The sequence below is a fragment of the Bos taurus genome, chromosome 2 (genome assembly GCF_002263795.3).
Source record: "Bos taurus isolate L1 Dominette 01449 registration number 42190680 breed Hereford chromosome 2, ARS-UCD2.0, whole genome shotgun sequence".
NCBI lineage: Eukaryota > Metazoa > Chordata > Mammalia > Artiodactyla > Bovidae > Bos > Bos taurus.
Window position 1 is genome coordinate 103,063,025 of NC_037329.1, and position 18,041 is coordinate 103,081,065.

Here is an 18,041-nt window from a genome sequence, read left to right on the forward strand (position 1 = left end):
GGTTAAGAAAACATTGTACACAGTCCTGAAAATAACACAGCTCAAACAAGTTGATGAGACTTTTACTAAACTATAACTGAAATATAAAAACACGGCTGAAGGTTACCTTAGGAAGCATCAATATGCCAGAAAATTTAGAAAATTTAGAAAACTCAATAGTGGCCAACGGACTGGAAAATGTCAGTTTTCATTCCAATCTCGAAGAAAGGCAATGCCAAAGAATGCTCAAACTACTGCACAGTCGCACTCATCTCACATACTCATAAAGTAATGCTCAAAATTCTCCAAGCCAGGCTTCAACAATACATGAATCGTGAACTTCCAGATGTTCAAGCTGGTTTTAGAAAAGGCAGAGGAACCAGAGATCAAATTGCCAACATCTGCTGGATCATGGAAAAAGCAAGAGAGTTCCAGAAAAACATCCATTTCTGAATTATTGACTATGCCAAAGCCTTTGACTGTGTGGACCACAATAAACTGTGGAAAATTCTGAAAGAGATGGGAATACCAGACCACCTGACCTGCCTCTTGAGAAATCTGTATGCAGGTCAGGAAGCAACAGTTAGAACTGGACATGGAACAACAGACTGGTTCCAAATAGGAAAAGGAGTATGTCAATGCTGTATATTGTCACCGTGCTTATTTGACTTATATGCAGAGTACATCATGAGAAATGCTGGGCTGGAGGAAGCACAAGCTGAAATCAAGATAGCTGGGAGAGATATCAGTAACCTGAGATATGCAGATGACACCACCTTTATGGCAGAAAGTGAAGAAGAACTAAAGAGCCTTTTGATGAAAGTGAAAGAGGAAAGTAAAAAAGTTGGCTTAAAGTTCAACATTTAGAAAACCAAAATCATGTCATCCAGTCTCATCCCTTCATGGCAAATAGATGGGGAAACAGTGGAAGCAGTGGCAGACTTTATTTTTTGGGGCTCCAAAATCACTGCAGATGGTGATTGCAGCCATGAAATAAAAAGACGCTTACTCCTTGGAAGGAAAGTTATGACCAACCTAGATAGCATATTAAAAAGCAGAGACATTACTTTGCCAACAGAAGTCCATCGAGTCAACATTATGGTTTTTCCAGTAGTCATGTATGGATGTGAGAGTTGGACTATAAAGAAAGCTGAGTGCCGAAGAATTGATGCTTTTGAATTGAGGTGTTGGAGAAGACTCTTGAGAGTCCCTTGGACTGCAAGGAGATCCAACCAGTCCAACCAAAAGGAGATGAGCCCTGAATTTTCATTGGAAGGACTGATGCTGAAGCTGAAATTCCAATACTTTGGCCACCTGATGCAAAGAGCTGACTCATTTGAAAAGACCCTGATGTTGTGAAAGATTAGAGAGAGGAGAAGGTGACGACAGAGGATGAGATGGTTGGATCGCATCACCAACTCAATGTATATGAGTTTGAGTGAACTCTAGGAGTTGGTGATGGACAAGGAGGCCTGACATGCTGCAGTCCATGGGGTCGCAAAGAGTTGGACACGACTGAGCAACTGAACTGAACTGAACTGAGGAAGTATAGGCTCAATCTCTAGGACAACCCTGTAAATCTGATGTCGAGCTAACAAAAACATGAAGCAGTGTTTTGTATTTTGTAAGGAGAAATAATCAATTGCCTAAAAGCCCTGGCAATGTAAATCTTAAAAGTACAAGGGCTAACAGGTTACTCTAATCTCATTATTTCAGATTGTCAGGCAGGCCTTGCAATAATTATTGTGCCCTGGTTTTGAAACATTTCCCCTATCTTTTCACTTCACTTCATGAATGTAAGAATGGGTTTATTATAGGATTAGCAGATAAAATAATTCTATTGCAATACAATCCAAAATTCACACAGTGCTGTTTCATAAATCCTAAAAAGAAGTAAGATATTTTGGATTTGGGGATAATGATGAAGAACATGCTCCAGAAGAGATCATGGTTTACATCCCAAGTCATGTCTTTCATTGTCATATTATTAACATAATCAGTAGCATAACATGAAATTCTTAGTCTCTATAAATCACAATTCAGTGAGAGAAAACTGAAGGAAACCAATGGCACCCCACTCCAGTACTCTTGCCTGGAGAATCCCATGGACGGAGGAGCCTGGTGGGCTGCAGTCCATGGGGTCGCTGAGTCGGACACGACTGAGCGACTTCACTTTCACTTCTCACTTTCATGCATTGGAGAAGGAAATGGCAACCCACTCCAGTGTTCTTGCCTGGAAAATCCCAGGGACGGGGGAGCCTGCTGGGCTGCCATCTATGGGGTTGCACAGAGTCGGACACAACTGACGCGACTTAGCAGCAGCAGCAGCAAGTATACTAGAATGAAAATTTGCTTTTTGGGAGCTGAAAAAAGACATATATCTTTGTCCATGTCCATGTCTATATCTATACCTATATCTATATCTGTATTTATGTCTATATATCTTCATTGGACTTAATTACTATGCCAACAGTTTTCCTGCGTTAGTAGTTATTTTTATTATTAGCATTTAAACTTCTTCTGTTAATGCCTAAGTCTTACGGGTAACTTCTTGGGCAAAAATTACTGTCAGAATTGTAAACTGTATTCAGATTTTATTCAGATTTTGGTTTTCAGATAAACTTATAAGACAAGTTCTATGCAATTTTTTGAGAAGACAAAATAGTGCCGTACCAGCTGTCTTAATGATTCATAAAATATTTTTCCATCTAATTCACCAGATATAGGTCAGGCTTTCTGAGTTTGCTCAGGTATTATGAAAATCATAGTCATTAATTATATATCCAAGTAGAACTTATTTGTAATTAGAGATTCTCAACATACCTCATGAAGCCGGAGGTCTTTCTCATAAACAAGCTTTTTTACAAATGCAGCTATAAATACAACCCAGGCAACCATGAGCACGATTGGAAGAGAGTAAGAGACACTGGTAAGGAAGCTGTAAGGAAAAACAAAAACAAAAATTCAGTGACCAAAATGAATGCCACATTTGCTGATTGTAATATACAAAGAACACACTCCCTCCTACACTGAAATTATTAATATGACTATTTTATTTATGAAGTGTGAAGCTGACTTAACAGTAGGTACATGATTTTCTTGCCATAATGCTACAAAAGTAAAACAGTTCTAGATTGTTAGATAAAATTGCCAAATTGTTTAAAGGGTGTTTAAGTATGTCCTGTTCAGGAAAATCGTTAATTCTATAGATATAACTACAAGGCTCTAAGGCTTTATGTCTAAACTAAATTCTTATGTAAAAGGCAGATTCAAAGTTAGATGATGATTGGTTTATCTAGCTAAAAGCTGTATTTTCTCAAATTACTGTATTTACTACTCTTCAGAAGCTCCAGTACTCTTGCCCGGAAAATCCCATGGACAGAGGAGCCTGGTAGGCTACAGTCCATGGGGTCGCTAAGAGTCCGACACAACTGAGTACTTCACTTTCACTTCTCACTTTCATGCATTGGAGAAGGAAATGGCGTCCCACTCCAGTGTTCTTGCCTGGAGAATCCCTGGGATGGCGGAGCCTGGTGGGCTACCGTCTACCGGGTCTCACAGAGTCAGAGACACGACTGAAGTGACTTAGCAGAAGCTCATAGTTATTAAACCAAATTTCCCAAAATGAAATAAAATAAAACTCAAATAATATTTAAAATGCAAAGAACTTGGATTCCTCAAACTAATGCTTTAGGGGATGTTTCATAAACAGTATAGAAATTTTTTTTTTTTTTTTTTCTGGTAATGTGCTAAACTAGCAGGTCATTGGAACACTTAATTGGACTGCAAATATATTCCTGAATTGTTGGCCCATGATACTTGAATGCTCAAATGAAGTGTTTATCAAAGTTGAACATACATCAGAATCACCTGAAGGGCTCATTAAAACAGATTTCTGGGCCCCACCCATAAGCTTCTGATTTATTATATCTGAGGTGGGGTGAGGAATTTGCATTTTAAACAATTTCCCAAGTAAAGCTGATGCTGCCAGTCCAGAAACTACACTCCAATAACAATTATTCTTACATTAGCCACTGACTATGGGCTAAGGCAAATAAATAGCTTTCAATGACAGAAACTCTAAATTGAGCTGTTTTACACCTTGGGCTCGTTCTTGCCTGGAGAATCCCAGGGACAGGGGAGCCTGGTGGGCTGCCGTCTCTGGGGTCGCACAGAATCGGACACGACTGAAGCGACCTAGCAGCAGCAGCAGCAGCCACTGACACTTTCACTTGCAGAAATGTCCCAAGGCCATTTTCTTTTTAATCTAAAAGACCAAGGAATTACCTTCAAGTTCCCCATGAAAAATGCAAATATTAATGGAACATGACATCACCATCGTTCAGTTTCACTTTAGCATCAGAAGTGCATCACCATCAGAGATATGAAGGATTTTTGGTGGGCGAGGAGTGAGGGTTGGGGCCATATCCAGTTTTTTTTAGTTCCTGGGGAATTGTCTGGCATGGGGAAAGCACTTAAAGAATACTTGCTGAATGAATTTTGTCTTGGATCAGATCCAGCCTTGATGCTGTTTCTGGCTTTAGAATTAGGCAAAGGACTTCATTCATTAATAACAACCCTCCACTAATGTTTCTTCAAGTGATTGTGTATTTTAGGTTTGATATAGTATGAAAGAGAAAATTCTGGTTTGTAACTTAAGGACCAGTGCAGTACCAGGTATTCAACTTTGGGCAATTTACTTGGATTTCAATTTTTTCTTCTGGAAAGTATGGCTGATAATATTTGCTCTCACCTTATGAGGTTGTTTGGTGTAACGAATGAACTAATATATGTGAAAGCCCTTTGTATGCAACAAAGAGTTTCTATGTGTACGTTGAGATGTTAGTTTGTACTCCCATGAAGAATGCAGAGTACAGCTACTTTACTCTCAAAAGACACATCCTGGTACCCACCATTCTAGGTACGAAAATTTACAAGGGGAAAAAAGTCAGCAGGAAAACAGACGAGGATTTTCATTTAATTGAACCCACAAGTCTTTACTTTTGATGCAAGCTGTTGCAAGTCACTCATGGTTCATGCGGTAAGGTCTGGACTGGCTGCTCAGAAGTGGCTGACCTTGACAGCAGGCTGATAGAATCCTCGCCTGTCAGGAAGACAGAATCCTGCCGTCCCGTATCACTATTGCACAAAGGGCTACATAAACTCATCTCCTCTAAGGCTCTTAAAGCAGCCGAAGGAGACAGAAGCATTGACAGAAACAGAAAAAAACAAAACAAACAAACAAAAAACAGACTCATCTGAATTGTATATAAACTCTATAACTGGGCTGAATAACAAGTACAATTTGTTTAAAGTAATATTCAGCCTCAAGCTTTTGTATAGGAGAATGAGCTTGAAAAACTTAGCCCTCCAACCTTATTGTCTCACTGTGGTCAGATATGGAGGAACCATCCAGTGCCCACCTGACTGGCAAATACTGTTCAAACTTGACATTCTAAAAGCAGGATCTTTACATTTTTTGTTCATTTAGAAAAAACATTTTAGAGAAAGATTCCTACCAAATACACAGTTTCAGATAGCATAATATTTATCTTAGAGAGTTGATCAATACTGTGTTTTATTAAACTTTTTCCTTAAAACTAACCCTGCACTCACAGATTTTTAATTAAATTTGAGAGTTGGAAGGGATTTTAAGATTATTTTGTTTAATACTCTCATTTGACTAGAGAAAAGTAAAACCAGTGGGTAACATCAAAATCATGCAGTAATGCACTCAGATCTGGAGTCCAGCTCCTAACTTTGGGGACAAAGTACTTGGAAGGATAAGGGTTATGATAAAGAAAACATGGATCATTTGGTAAGAACTTTAGCATCATTTGGGTAACAGTGAGCAGCTATAATGAGCTGGGCCCTATACTGTGAACCTTTCCCTGGATACAAGCATTTGACAAAGATTTGGTCAATACTATCCCTTCCACTTGATAGCATGTGAATGACTGAGAAGAAATGAATTCCAAAAAGAGTGGTTGATTATGTAAAATGCCTGCAAGTGCAGGGACTTACTTGTCTTTCATGTAGCAGGGATAAGGAATTGCTTGGACCTGAACTGCTATTTCCTGGGAGTTCCTTCCAGTCTGCAATTCAATGATTGCTCTTTCAATACTATCCTGTAAGTAGACAAAAGCCCTGCCATAGATCTGGTTGTGTGATGGAGAATTGTGTGGCCCTGGGGCCCAAATCTTGGCTCTAATGTTTCTTGTGGTCTGTGAGGTCTTGAGACTCATGCGGATGGTGTATTTTACAACTGGAGGAAGAGAGACGTTTTCAGAGTCATAGCTTCTGTGCCGGCTGCTATTAGGAGGAAGCTTAAAAATAACACCTAAAAATAAAACGGCAACATCAGAAAGGTTATTTTATGGTTGACATTATTCTTTGTTTGGGAGGTCCACATGGGGGCAGCCAAACAGGCAATTGAGTTAGTAATGTGACAGTAAGTTCAGACTTTTAATTTACAGAAAAGATTGTTAATTGAAAGTGACAATCTCAAAGATTCAATGCAGGAGTTTGAGAATATAATCACAAACTAAGTGGCCACATTAAATATTTCACTCTAAGCCACTTACTGAAATTAAACACACATATTGACTGATTATAAGGATGGACTCAACTTTACCCTGTAATATGTAATTCTTTTCAGCTTTAATTTTAACCATATCAACAAAATTACACATATTGAAGGCGTCTCAACCAAGATAGTTGGTTGACGACATGAAAGGTTCTTATTTCCAAGGACATCAAAGGGGACAGTGCCCTCGCCCCAGCCCTGACTACTTTTTTTTAGGTCTGGATGAAAGAAGTGACGGGAAGAATTTGGCCAATTTTAGTACAAAGAAAAGCTCAAATTCTAGTAGAATAACACTTACTTCCAAAGAGTTCATTGCTTTTGTAGAGTCTTTTAGCCTCTCTTTCCATTTTATCTACACTTTCTGCTGCCTGAATACGGTCATATAATACACAGGAGGAAATATTCACTGTCAGGGAAGATAGTATGCTAAGTTGATCAATGAGGTCAATGCTGTTCTCTAATTTCAGCCTTAGAATATCTAAAGAAGAAAAAAAAGACACAAAGCACATTATAATGTTGTTTCTAGTAGTAATGGGACAAAAATACTGATTTTTTTGGTAAGTATTAAACATTAAACTAGATTATAAATAATATAAACTTGCAGAATTTACTCTAAAAATGTCAGATACTCTATATCTGGGAAGATGTAGCCAGTTGTACAAACGCTTATTGAGAAGAATTTTGAATTAGTTATAGATACAGTAAACTCACATACGAAGAATGTATGCATGTGTGCTCAGTACAAGCTAATTCAAAAGCTAATTCTACTCTGCTACAATTTAATTAACCTAAGACTAAAGGTGAATAATTTTAAAATTATTCTACCTGAATTATTTAGGAAGAAAACTAAAAACTAGAGGTGAAAAGTTTGAATAAACAGAAATGCTTGCTTTGTTTGGGGAGTGTTGATGTAAGAATTTAAGCAACGAACGTCTATGCAGAGTGTGTGGAGCAAATAAAAAATATCATTTAATAAGTTATAATACAGAAGCACTTCTTAGCAGACTGTGACAATCTATGACACATAGTTACAACTTTCTGATATTGTTTGATTTAAAGTCTTCTGTGAATTATCTCTACTTATATCTGTATTAATCTAGATGATCAAGATTTTATTTCAGGTAATTACTCTGGAAGAAAAAGAATTTAATTGCTCTTCAATTTCATAAATCTTTATGAGGAAATCAACTGAGACAAAGGGTAAATATAAAATTGTAAGTTCATAAATCACTTGGCCAATTAAATTTTCGCTGACTTGATCATGAATACTGAGAAGGCTGTGAATGTCATAAATTCCTCTTTACAGAACCCATACATGTCTCTATCATCATCCAATAGAAGATTAAATTTCTCACAGAGGGCAGCTTCTTGAAGGACATCTCTCATTATAACTTAAAATGTTTTGCTTGATATAGATGTTTGTGGGGGGAGGGGTAAAACTGTGGTTGAATAGTGGCCTCCAGTGGCTACTGACAATCAACACACCTGCAAAGGATTCTTCAGAAATGCTGGTAGATGGAATCAAAAAGCTATAAAAAGTCAGTGGCCTCCAAATTCGAACAGTATAAAATCTTTGATATTAAATTAAATATACAATTATACAGATAGCAAGTCTCACTTATATGGTTATTTTAATCTTATTTTAAACTCTGAGACTCATCTCCTATATCTAAAGTTAGGAATGAAAAAAAGTATATAAGAACTTTGTAGTTTATCCCTGATATTTTGATCAAATGTTTCCTTACCCAAATGATACTTTTAGAGAATAAATCACTAATATCTTTATTTAATCAAACAAGGTTGATATCATAAAATACATACAATTATATATAATATAAATAGGCATAATTCCTCCCCACTGGTTTACAATTTAAACACTTAAGTCCCAGTAGTGCTGGAGAGGAGAAAGAGGGGCATTAGCTCTACTGCTGGCAAATTCTGATGTTTTCAATCCCTTCCTCTTACCCATGGTTGCATAGCAACCAGGAATCAGACACAGACTGAATTAGATATCTTGCATGCCTTAGGTTGAGGGTAGGAATGTGGTAGAGGGAATGCATAAGTTCAGACAGCTTTCTTTGATCCTCTTCTGCTTGTCCCTTTTAAATGATCATGAGAGGAGGACCTGACCTTGTACAGTGACTTAGGTTTATTTTCTTTTGAGTCTCCACATTGCTTTTGTTTTTCTCACTCTGTAACCTCTTCTGGTTACATTCTGAGTTAGTCAAAGCAGTACTAAGGCCAGTGGAGATAAAATTATAAATGTAGCAGAAATAAACCATTTCATCTTCTGCTTTTAAAGACTTGCTTTTCACCAAGTTACCCCCAAAAAGTGTCCTCTGGTAGAAATCTACCTGTGATTGAAGGACAAGCTGCATTTACACGGAATACATTGCATTATAGTTATTGAGACCAACCACACGAACTGGGTATCCAAATAATCATTACGTTTAACTGTGCAATTTACTAGGAGAAAGATGGATAGATATACTCAGGATTTTAAGATCTTATATGGGACAATGCTTTTCACATTTCTGACATGACAGGTAAATAAAGGTTTTTTTGAATCTGGACTCACCGAGTTCATCTATCTGTTTCAAAAGTTCAACAGCATCAAGTCCCACGGAGAATTTTACAAAAACTTGCACAAAGGGATTCCTTAGAGTATTCTAACAAACAATAATAGGGAGTCAGTTTCAAAGAACATGTTTAATCACTGTCTCTTTAATAACACCACAATGAAATGAGGTATCACTACTGGGCATTCTCAGTCCACCATCTTGTAAAGGGTCCCATACAAATCTTCGAGAAAGAAAGAGAAGGTTTGTGACTGCTAATTCTGAGTTTTTGCTCCTCTATAGACACAAATTTGTCACCATGTAGAAGTAGCCAGATATAACCATAATTAACCACATAGGGAAGCCATGTTTAACTGAAAACGCTTTTCCCCCATAGCTACTGTATCAATTGTTTTTAACATACGTTATAGAATTTTAACCGTTCACAATTGGACTTTGTTCAGTTGAAACAAACAAAAGAGGCTTTAAAAACGGTGGTGTCTATGTGGAATGTGATATCACAACTGATTTATATTCTAGTCCTGCTACTTCCTAGCTGTGAGGCTTTCAGCAAGCACTCAGCCTTTTCCAGCTTCAGGTTATTTTTCTGTAAAGTAGAATCTAACCAGATTAGTCAAATGTAAATTATTATGGTATTGTTTTATTCTATAATAAGTGCAGCTAGGTGAACACAGAAAAAATAAACTGATCATAAAACTTAAAATTACTCCATACTGATGGCAAAACTGAAATTTTTTTTTTTAAGTGTTTAAAATATAAAGACTCTTATAGCTATCTCCCAAATTAGGAGACATAACTTCTACTGCTGATGTTATCTACTAGGTAATACTTATTGAGTTCTTACTATGTGCTGGGTACTGTCTAACAGAATATACCTTGATTTTCTCACTTAGTTTTCCCTAATACCTAGACATAAGTACTATTACTATCCCAAGTTAATAGATGACAAGGCTAGGACTCAAGAAGCTATATAAATTCCTTAAGAATGTACAATTAATAAGGGCCAAAGGGAAAGTCGAAGAGAGAGACTTCAACTTGATTAAAGAAATGTTTATTCATCTTATGTATGAATTCATGACTTCGTTTTTATGTGAGCTGGGCTTAAGTTGTTTTCTTTTTAGAGGATAGTTCAGTACCACTTATTATTCTGTCCTTCTTACCAATATCTCATTTTGTTATCATGGAAGTAAATGATTAAGAATAATATGTATTAATATAGCATATATAATATAATTTGCTAAACATATAGCTCCTAAGGAACCTAAGTATAGTTGGCAGCATGAAGACAGATGGCTATCACACAACTATATACAATGATAACCCAAGTTCTTTAAAATCTAATTATTTACTAGGAATTTTCTCATTGTAGGAAATCTGAATCAGAGCATTACTAATAAACAAAGCACTATGTTAGTTCCAAGTCAAAGATGATCCATCAAATTATTTCCATTCTCTTACTGTTCCTGTTACAATCAGTCCTGTCTATGATATAGAATATTATTTTCAAACGCTTCCACACAATGTAATCTTCACAAGTCTGTGAAGCAGTTATCAACAGACCCATTTTAGAGTTTCATAAACTGTAAAAAGTATTTTAAGTCATTTGCCTATGATTTCACAATGGCAAAGCCAGGTCATGTACTAAAATCTTGAAATATCAAATTCTATACACATTTTCAGGAATAAATTTTCCTCAATAATTAAGAATAATAACTTATTTTGGTCTAGAACAGAATAAAGATACTCCCATTAGATGGTGATACTTTTATGAACATGGTCACAGAATTGAATGATGATCCATTTATGAACATGGTCACAGAATTTTCTTCTTACCAAATTACTGTACTTTGGAACTATTTTGCATAGATCATGTCCCTTGTTAATTCACTTCTTTAGCCAGCAAAACTTTCCTTAATGAAATAGTATGTGTGGGATTTTTATCTGTTCACTGAAAAAAAGTTTCAGGAGAAAAGAGCAATTTCTCCCTGAGGAAATACATGTGTCAATAAGGCATTGTTTATGTAGCCCTTATTATCTGAAACTCACTAAAAAAGGCCACTTGGAATGAACATTTGTGATTATCAGATGTAGGGAGTGGGTAGATGGGGAACTGGATGAAGGTGGTCAAAAGATACAAACTTTGAATTATAAGATACCAGGGATGCAATCTACAACATGATGACTATTAATTAATACTGCTGTACCACACATAGGAACGTTGCTAGAATAGATCCTAAGAGTTTTCATCACAAAGAGAAAATTGTTTTTTCCTTTATTTTTATTGTATGTACATGAGATGATAGGTGGTAACTAAATCTACTATGGTGATCATTTCGTAATGTGTGTGTGTGCGTTCAGTTGCTTCAGTTCAGTTCAGTCGTGCAGTCGTGTCCGACTCTTTGCGACCCCATGAACTGTAGCACGCCAGGCCTCCCTGTCTATCACCAACTGCCGGAGTCTACACAAACCCATGTCCATTGAGTCGGTGATGCCATCCAACCATCTCATCCTCTGTCGTCCCTTCCTCTTCCTGCCCTCAATCTTTCCCAGCATCAGGGTCTTTTCAAATGAGTCAGCTCTTCACATCAGGTGGCCAAAGTATTGGAGTTTCAGCTTCAACATCAGTCCTTCCAACGAACACCTAGGACTGATCTTGTTTAGGATGGACTGGTTTGATCTCCTTGCAGTCCAAGGGACTCTCAAGAGTCTTCTCCAATATCACAGTTCAAAAGCATCAATTCTTCAGTGCTCAGCTTTCTTTATAGTCCAACTCTCACATCCATACATGACCACTGGAAAAACCATAGCCTTGTCTAAATGGACCTTTGTTGGCAAAGTAATATCTCTGCTTTTTAATATGCTGTCTAGGTTGGTCATAACTTTTCTTCCAAGGAGTAAGTAAGTGTCTTTTAATTTCATGGCTGCAATCACCATCTGCAGTGATTTTAGAGCCCTAAAAAAGTGAAGTCTGACACTGTTTCCACTGTTTCCCTATCTATTTCCCAAGAAGTGATGGGTCCAGATGCCATGATCTTAGATTTCTGAATGTTGAGCTTTAAGCCAACTTTTTTACTCTCCTCTTTCACTTTCATCAAGAGGCTCTTTAGTTCTTCACTTTCTGCCATAAGGGTGGTGTCATCTGCATATCTGAGGTTATTGATATTTCTCCCAGAAATCTTGATTCCAGCTTGTGCTTCTTCCAGCCCAGCATTTCTCATGATGTACTCTGCATATAAGTTAAATAAGCAGGGTGACAATATACAGCCTTGATGTACTCCTTTTCCTATTTGGAACCAGTCTGTTGTTCCATATCCAGTTCTAACTGTTGCTTCCTGACCTGCATATAGGTTTCTCAAGAGGCAGATCAGGTGGTCTGGTATTCCCATCTTTTTCAGAATTTTCCACAGTTTATTGTGATCCATACAGTCCAAGTCTTTGACATAGGCAATAAAGCAGAAATAGATGTTTTTCCGGAACTCTCTTGCTTTTTTCCATGATCCAGCAGATGTTGGCAATTTGATCTCTGGTTCCTCTGCCTTTTCTAAAACCAGCTCAAACATCTGGAAATTCACGGGTCACGTATTGCTGAAGCCTGGCTTCATTCCAATCCCAAAGAAAGGCAACACCAAAGAATGCTCAGTTGCTTCAGGTGTGTCCACCTCATTGTGACCCCACTGACTCTAGCCCACCAGGCTCCTCTGTCTGTGAAATTTTCCAGGTAAGAACACTGGAGTGATTTGGCTTTTCCTACTCCAGGGGATCTTCCTGACCCAGAGATTGAACCTGTGTCTCGTTGTCTCCTGCATTGGCAGGTGGGCTCTTTACCATGAGCGCCACCTAGGAAGCCCAATCATTTCTATATATATCTCAAACCATCATGTTCTACACCTTAAACTGATACATTGATTATGTTAATTATTTCTCAGTAAAACTGTGGGGAGAAGGAGAAAACTGACATTTAATCAAGATAATATTGTGTTTAAGATCAGAGAAAGTAGGATATTTAAAAAATGGACATATTTAAAATCAGAACTACATTTAATAGAAAAGTGTGGGGAAGACATTTGATGAAAAGTTTATTTTAAATTATGGGCTTCCCTGGTAGCTCCTCTGGTGAAGAATCCACCTGTAATGCGGGAGTTCAGTTCAGTTTAGTCTCTCAGTCATGTTTGACTCTTTGCGACCCCACAGACTGCAGCACACCAGGCCTCAGGCCTCCCTGTCCATCACCAACTCCTGGAGTTTACTCAGACTCATGTCCACTGAGTCGGTGATGCCATCCTCTCAAACTCATGCCCACTGAGTCGGTGATGACATCCAACCATCTCATCCTCTGTCATCCCCTTCTCCTCCTGCCCTCAATCTTTCCCAGCATCAGAGTCTTTTCAAATGAGTCAGCTCTTCACATAAGGTGGCCAAAGTATTGGAGTTTCAGCTTCAGCATCAGTCCTTCCAATGAACATTTAGGACTGATTTTCTTTAGGATGGACTGGTTTGATCTCCTTGCAGTCCAAGGGACTCTCAAGAGTCTTCTCCAACACCACAGTTCAAAAGTGTCAATTCTTTGGTGCTCAGCAACGTGGACGGAGAAGGCGATGGTACCCCACTCCAGTAACTCTTGCCTAGAAAACCCCATGGACGGAGGAGCCTGATAAGCTGCAGTCCATGGGGTCACGAAGAGTGGGACACGACTGAGTGACTTCACGTTCACTTTTCACTTTCATGCATTGGAGAAGGAAATGGCAACCCACTCCAATGTTCTTGCCTGAAGAATCCCAGGGACGGGGGAGCCTGGTTGGCTGCTGTCTATGGGGTCGCACAGAGTCGGACTCAACTGAAGCGACTTAGCAGCAGCAGCAGCAACGCAGAAGACCTGGGTTCAATCCTTAGGTTGAGAAGATCCCCTAAAAAAGGGAACAGCTACCTACTCCAGTATTCTGGCCTAGAGAATTCCATGGACCATCCTAGGGGCTGCAAAGAGTCAGACACAACTGAATGACCTTCACTTCACTTCACTTATATTAATTGTGCTAAATATCTATTTAGAAATTAGTGTTATATTTCTAATAAAATTTAGGTTGCAATTGTAATTATGAGTAAAATGCAAGTGAAGTGGCTCAGTCGTGTCTGACTCTTTGCAACCCCATGGACTGTACCTACCACACTTCTCTGTCCATGGGATTTTCCAGGCAAGACTACTGGAGTGGGTTGCCATTTCCTTCTCCAGTGGATCTTCCCAACCCAGGGATCGAACCCAGGTCTCCCGCATTGTAGGCAGACGCTTTACCATCTGAGCCACCAGGGAAGTCCTTAATTATGACTAGTAGTCAAGATGGGTAAAACATCTTTTGGGTATAACTTTTTTTACCAAAATTGTATGACACAAATTCTTTGTTCTATGTTTAACTTTTTGAGCCATGATTATAAAGAAGGGCATTTTTGTTGTTGCTGTTGCAAAAATCTTCTAGGCTCCAAGGGCCTCTATCAATTCTTTGACTATCCAATCCATACTATTTTGAAGTTTCTAAGTTGTCACCATTCCTGAAAATGTTCTCTTCTCCCATTGATAATGGGTCTACCTCTGCTGCCTGATGTTTGGGCATACTAAGTCGCTTCAGTCATGTCTGACTCTCTGCAACCTTATGGACTGTAGCCTGCCAGGCTCCTCTGTACATGGGATTCTCCAGGCAAGAACACTGGAGTGGGTTGTCATGCCCTCCTCCAGGGCATCTTCCTGATTTAGTGATTGAACCCACATCTCTTATGGCTCCTGCATTGGCAAGTGGGTTCTTTATCACTAGCCTGATATTTAGCTGCCAATAGCTCTCTTGGTGATTGGAACATTTCCCAACACTACTTGCATCGTCTTCAGAGATTTCTGTATCTTTTATGAGAATTGAGATGATACTTTTTAACTTGTGTGTGTTGTATTTGAGGTGCTTTGTCAAATATTTCAACCAAAGAACTCCCTAAATTTAACATTCTTCTTCAGAATATCAGTACTTTAGGAATTCTGGTTTAGTTAAAATAGCAAAACATAACTTAGAGAAATAAAATAAGCATATTTTAAGTAGATTTTATGGCATTTTAGTTTTGGAAAATAGATTTGTATCACTAAGTGTGTGTCAGAATTAACTTGTAAAATGATTTATCTCTGAATTACATACAGAGAAACTGTGGTATAAGGTGAGGAAGGTTACAAACATGAATGACATATCTGTTATCCTGTCTCACACCTGCTGTCTGGAGGAGAGGCAATTTTAATCTGTTGAATGTGGATTCTACATTACTAACTGCCCATTCTCCTAATGAAGGTGATTCAAATCTCAACGAATTATAATCCATACGAAAGGGAATGACAGAACTGTCTCCCACCTGGAGCATTGGAATCGTCTGGTTTAACAGTTGGAAGGAATTCATGAAAAGCGGTGACTTATCCATCCACTCTTGAGATTTTTCTCTTAATTCTGCCAACTGCCTGAGGGTTACATTAGACTAAAAGACAAAGAAACAGAAATAAATCTGGCCCATTGGTATTTTTCCTGTATTTCTAAAAGGTATCTCAAGGTTGTTTTGTTATATAACTCTAAGAAACAGTTCTAAAAAGTAGAGTTAGTAAAACATTGTCAGAAATTTCCCACATGGTCAAAATTTTCTAAGTGGCAGCTTTTATAGGGTCAAGTTTACAAATAAAAATTCTGGAAATTTAAGGTTTACTTTATGTCCACTGAAAATGTATAGCTGAAAGGAAAGCACATCTTCTGGAATTCTCATAAGTTACCCACTTTTAGCAATGGTACATTTAACTTTACTACTAGAGAAACCTTCTAGTTCAAGGATATAAGAAGACGGATGCTTTCTTGTAATACTGGTGGAAAGGGATGTGTATAGCTTTTTCTGGAAAGCAATCTGATGACAGTCATTAAAATAGAATACAATATTTTTCAGTCCCTCAATCTTGAACATTCACCTCAGTGAAATAAAAATATCCCTGTGTCAAGTCATATACACAAAGTTTTGTTGCCACATTATTTACATGAACAACAACAACAAAAATAAACACTAGAAATAAAAAGAATGTCCAACAACTGAGAATTGACTGAGTATGAAAAAATGTTCAGTCTTCAAAAAGAATGAATAAACTATATCTACTGAATTGGAAGAATTTCCACAAGGTATTGCTGTGTGACTAAAGTAATATGTAGAAAAGCATTATAATGAAGCCTTATTTTAATAATGCAAACAATGACCATTCTGCATATGAATGCATCCAGAATAATAATATATAAAGGATTAGAGGAATGTACATAAATTATCAAAAGCCACATCTTTGAAAGTTAACATTCATTAGTTTACATGAAAGGAAGAGCAGGATCAAGCAAGGAGAAAAAGATGAGAGGCAAGCAAAACAGAAAAAACTACCTTTAGAAAATAAGCATGTAATGACTTCATTTGTGCAAAATTATGGAGAAGTGTGCAGCCAATAAAGCAAATAAGATATTAAAACACAAATAGTAAAAGCAAAGATCATTCCAGAAATCAGTGATGACTTCATGTCTATTTTTATATAGACCAATATTTACATAAACTATAGTTTAATGACCAAGTAATGATAAAGTATCATTTTTTTACCTTCACTCTTATCATTTTGAAAGCATCAAGTTTATAATTCAAATCACTAATGTCAAATTTAAGAATGAGAGGAAAAGGCTATTATGGTTATACTATGTAGTTGATAAGTATAGTTACTGTTAATAATGCTGTCTTTCTCAACATCTATCTTGTATATAATTATAGGATGTTAAATTGCATAACCAAATATGAAGCCTATATGAATTGCTATAATTTAGCAATTGCTTTTGTTCAAACTAGCTATATATACCCACTATTATTTTTTCTAGTGCCATTATTTTTACACACTTTGAAAGTTAGATGCCAGCTGTAGAAAAATTTCCTGCTTTGGGTGATAAATTGAAAAGTCTAAGGTCATGCTACAACTAACCTCATTCTCAAGTGTCAACATGGTTCATTTCTCTTCAAGGAGCTACTATCCAATCTACATCGTTACACATATACAGGGCAGAAGTTGAGAATTGTTAAGAGTTTCAGAAAGCCAAAGGTAAACAGTACGTAGGCTAGAAAAATATCTGAGCCAACTAGAGTAGATTTGGAAGCTGACTACTTTAAAAATCATCTTAAGACAGAAACTTCGAGTATTAATGGTCAAACCTTTTCCATTATCGCCTTTGTGACGGGGGTGTATGGTGCATACAAAATCCTTCCCAACAACATGGGTTTCAAGAAAGCCCAAATCACCAGTCCAGCAGGCATATTAATGATGTCCTTATAAAGGGAAAAGCAAAACGGTGCTGGAAAGAGAAAGCACAATAAAATCATTTAATATATATTTAAAATTTATTTATGGTAAATTGACAAAAATTATTGTTACAACACCCCAAAATACATGTCTTGTATGTCCTTTGCTAGCAACAAACACAAGGCATCTGGTATCAAAGTAAGAAAGCGTAGTAACACATCCTTTTTGGGTGTAAGTTTAATCTGACAAGAAAGTGCATAATAAGTGATGGCATTTTGCCAAGAGGAAAGGTTAGAAAGGTTGAAAACCACATTTCAGAATGTCTTCCGACAGATCTTCTTCACTTAATTTTACAAAATATACAAAATTCTGCTATTGCAACAGATACATAAGAGCTGTCCAATAAATGTTTGCTGGATGAATACAAAGATGTATAAATGTGTCAATCCAATTGCTCTACTAAACACCCCATATTGCTTGGAAGAACTCAGCTGATCATATTTCACATCTCAAAGCTTATAGATCAAATAAACAGCTTTGATGTGCCACTGAACATTTGTAGTTCTCCTACAGTCATGAA

At 37.4% G+C, this 18,041-nt stretch overlaps 1 protein-coding gene across 1 annotated transcript in view; it reads right to left on the reverse strand.

Moving 5' to 3' along the window:
• The window catches only part of ABCA12 (ATP binding cassette subfamily A member 12), a 199,564-nt gene that overhangs the window by 60,493 nt on the left and 121,030 nt on the right, over positions 1-18,041 (reverse strand). Inside the window, exons 18-23 of the mRNA NM_001191294.2 lie at positions 17,374-17,513; positions 15,520-15,639; positions 9,144-9,234; positions 6,864-7,043; positions 6,004-6,319; positions 2,803-2,917 (exon numbers count right to left, since the gene is read on the reverse strand). Coding sequence (NP_001178223.2) covers positions 2,803-2,917; positions 6,004-6,319; positions 6,864-7,043; positions 9,144-9,234; positions 15,520-15,639; positions 17,374-17,513 — 962 coding nt within the window. The remainder of the gene's footprint in view (positions 1-2,802; positions 2,918-6,003; positions 6,320-6,863; positions 7,044-9,143; positions 9,235-15,519; positions 15,640-17,373; positions 17,514-18,041) is intronic.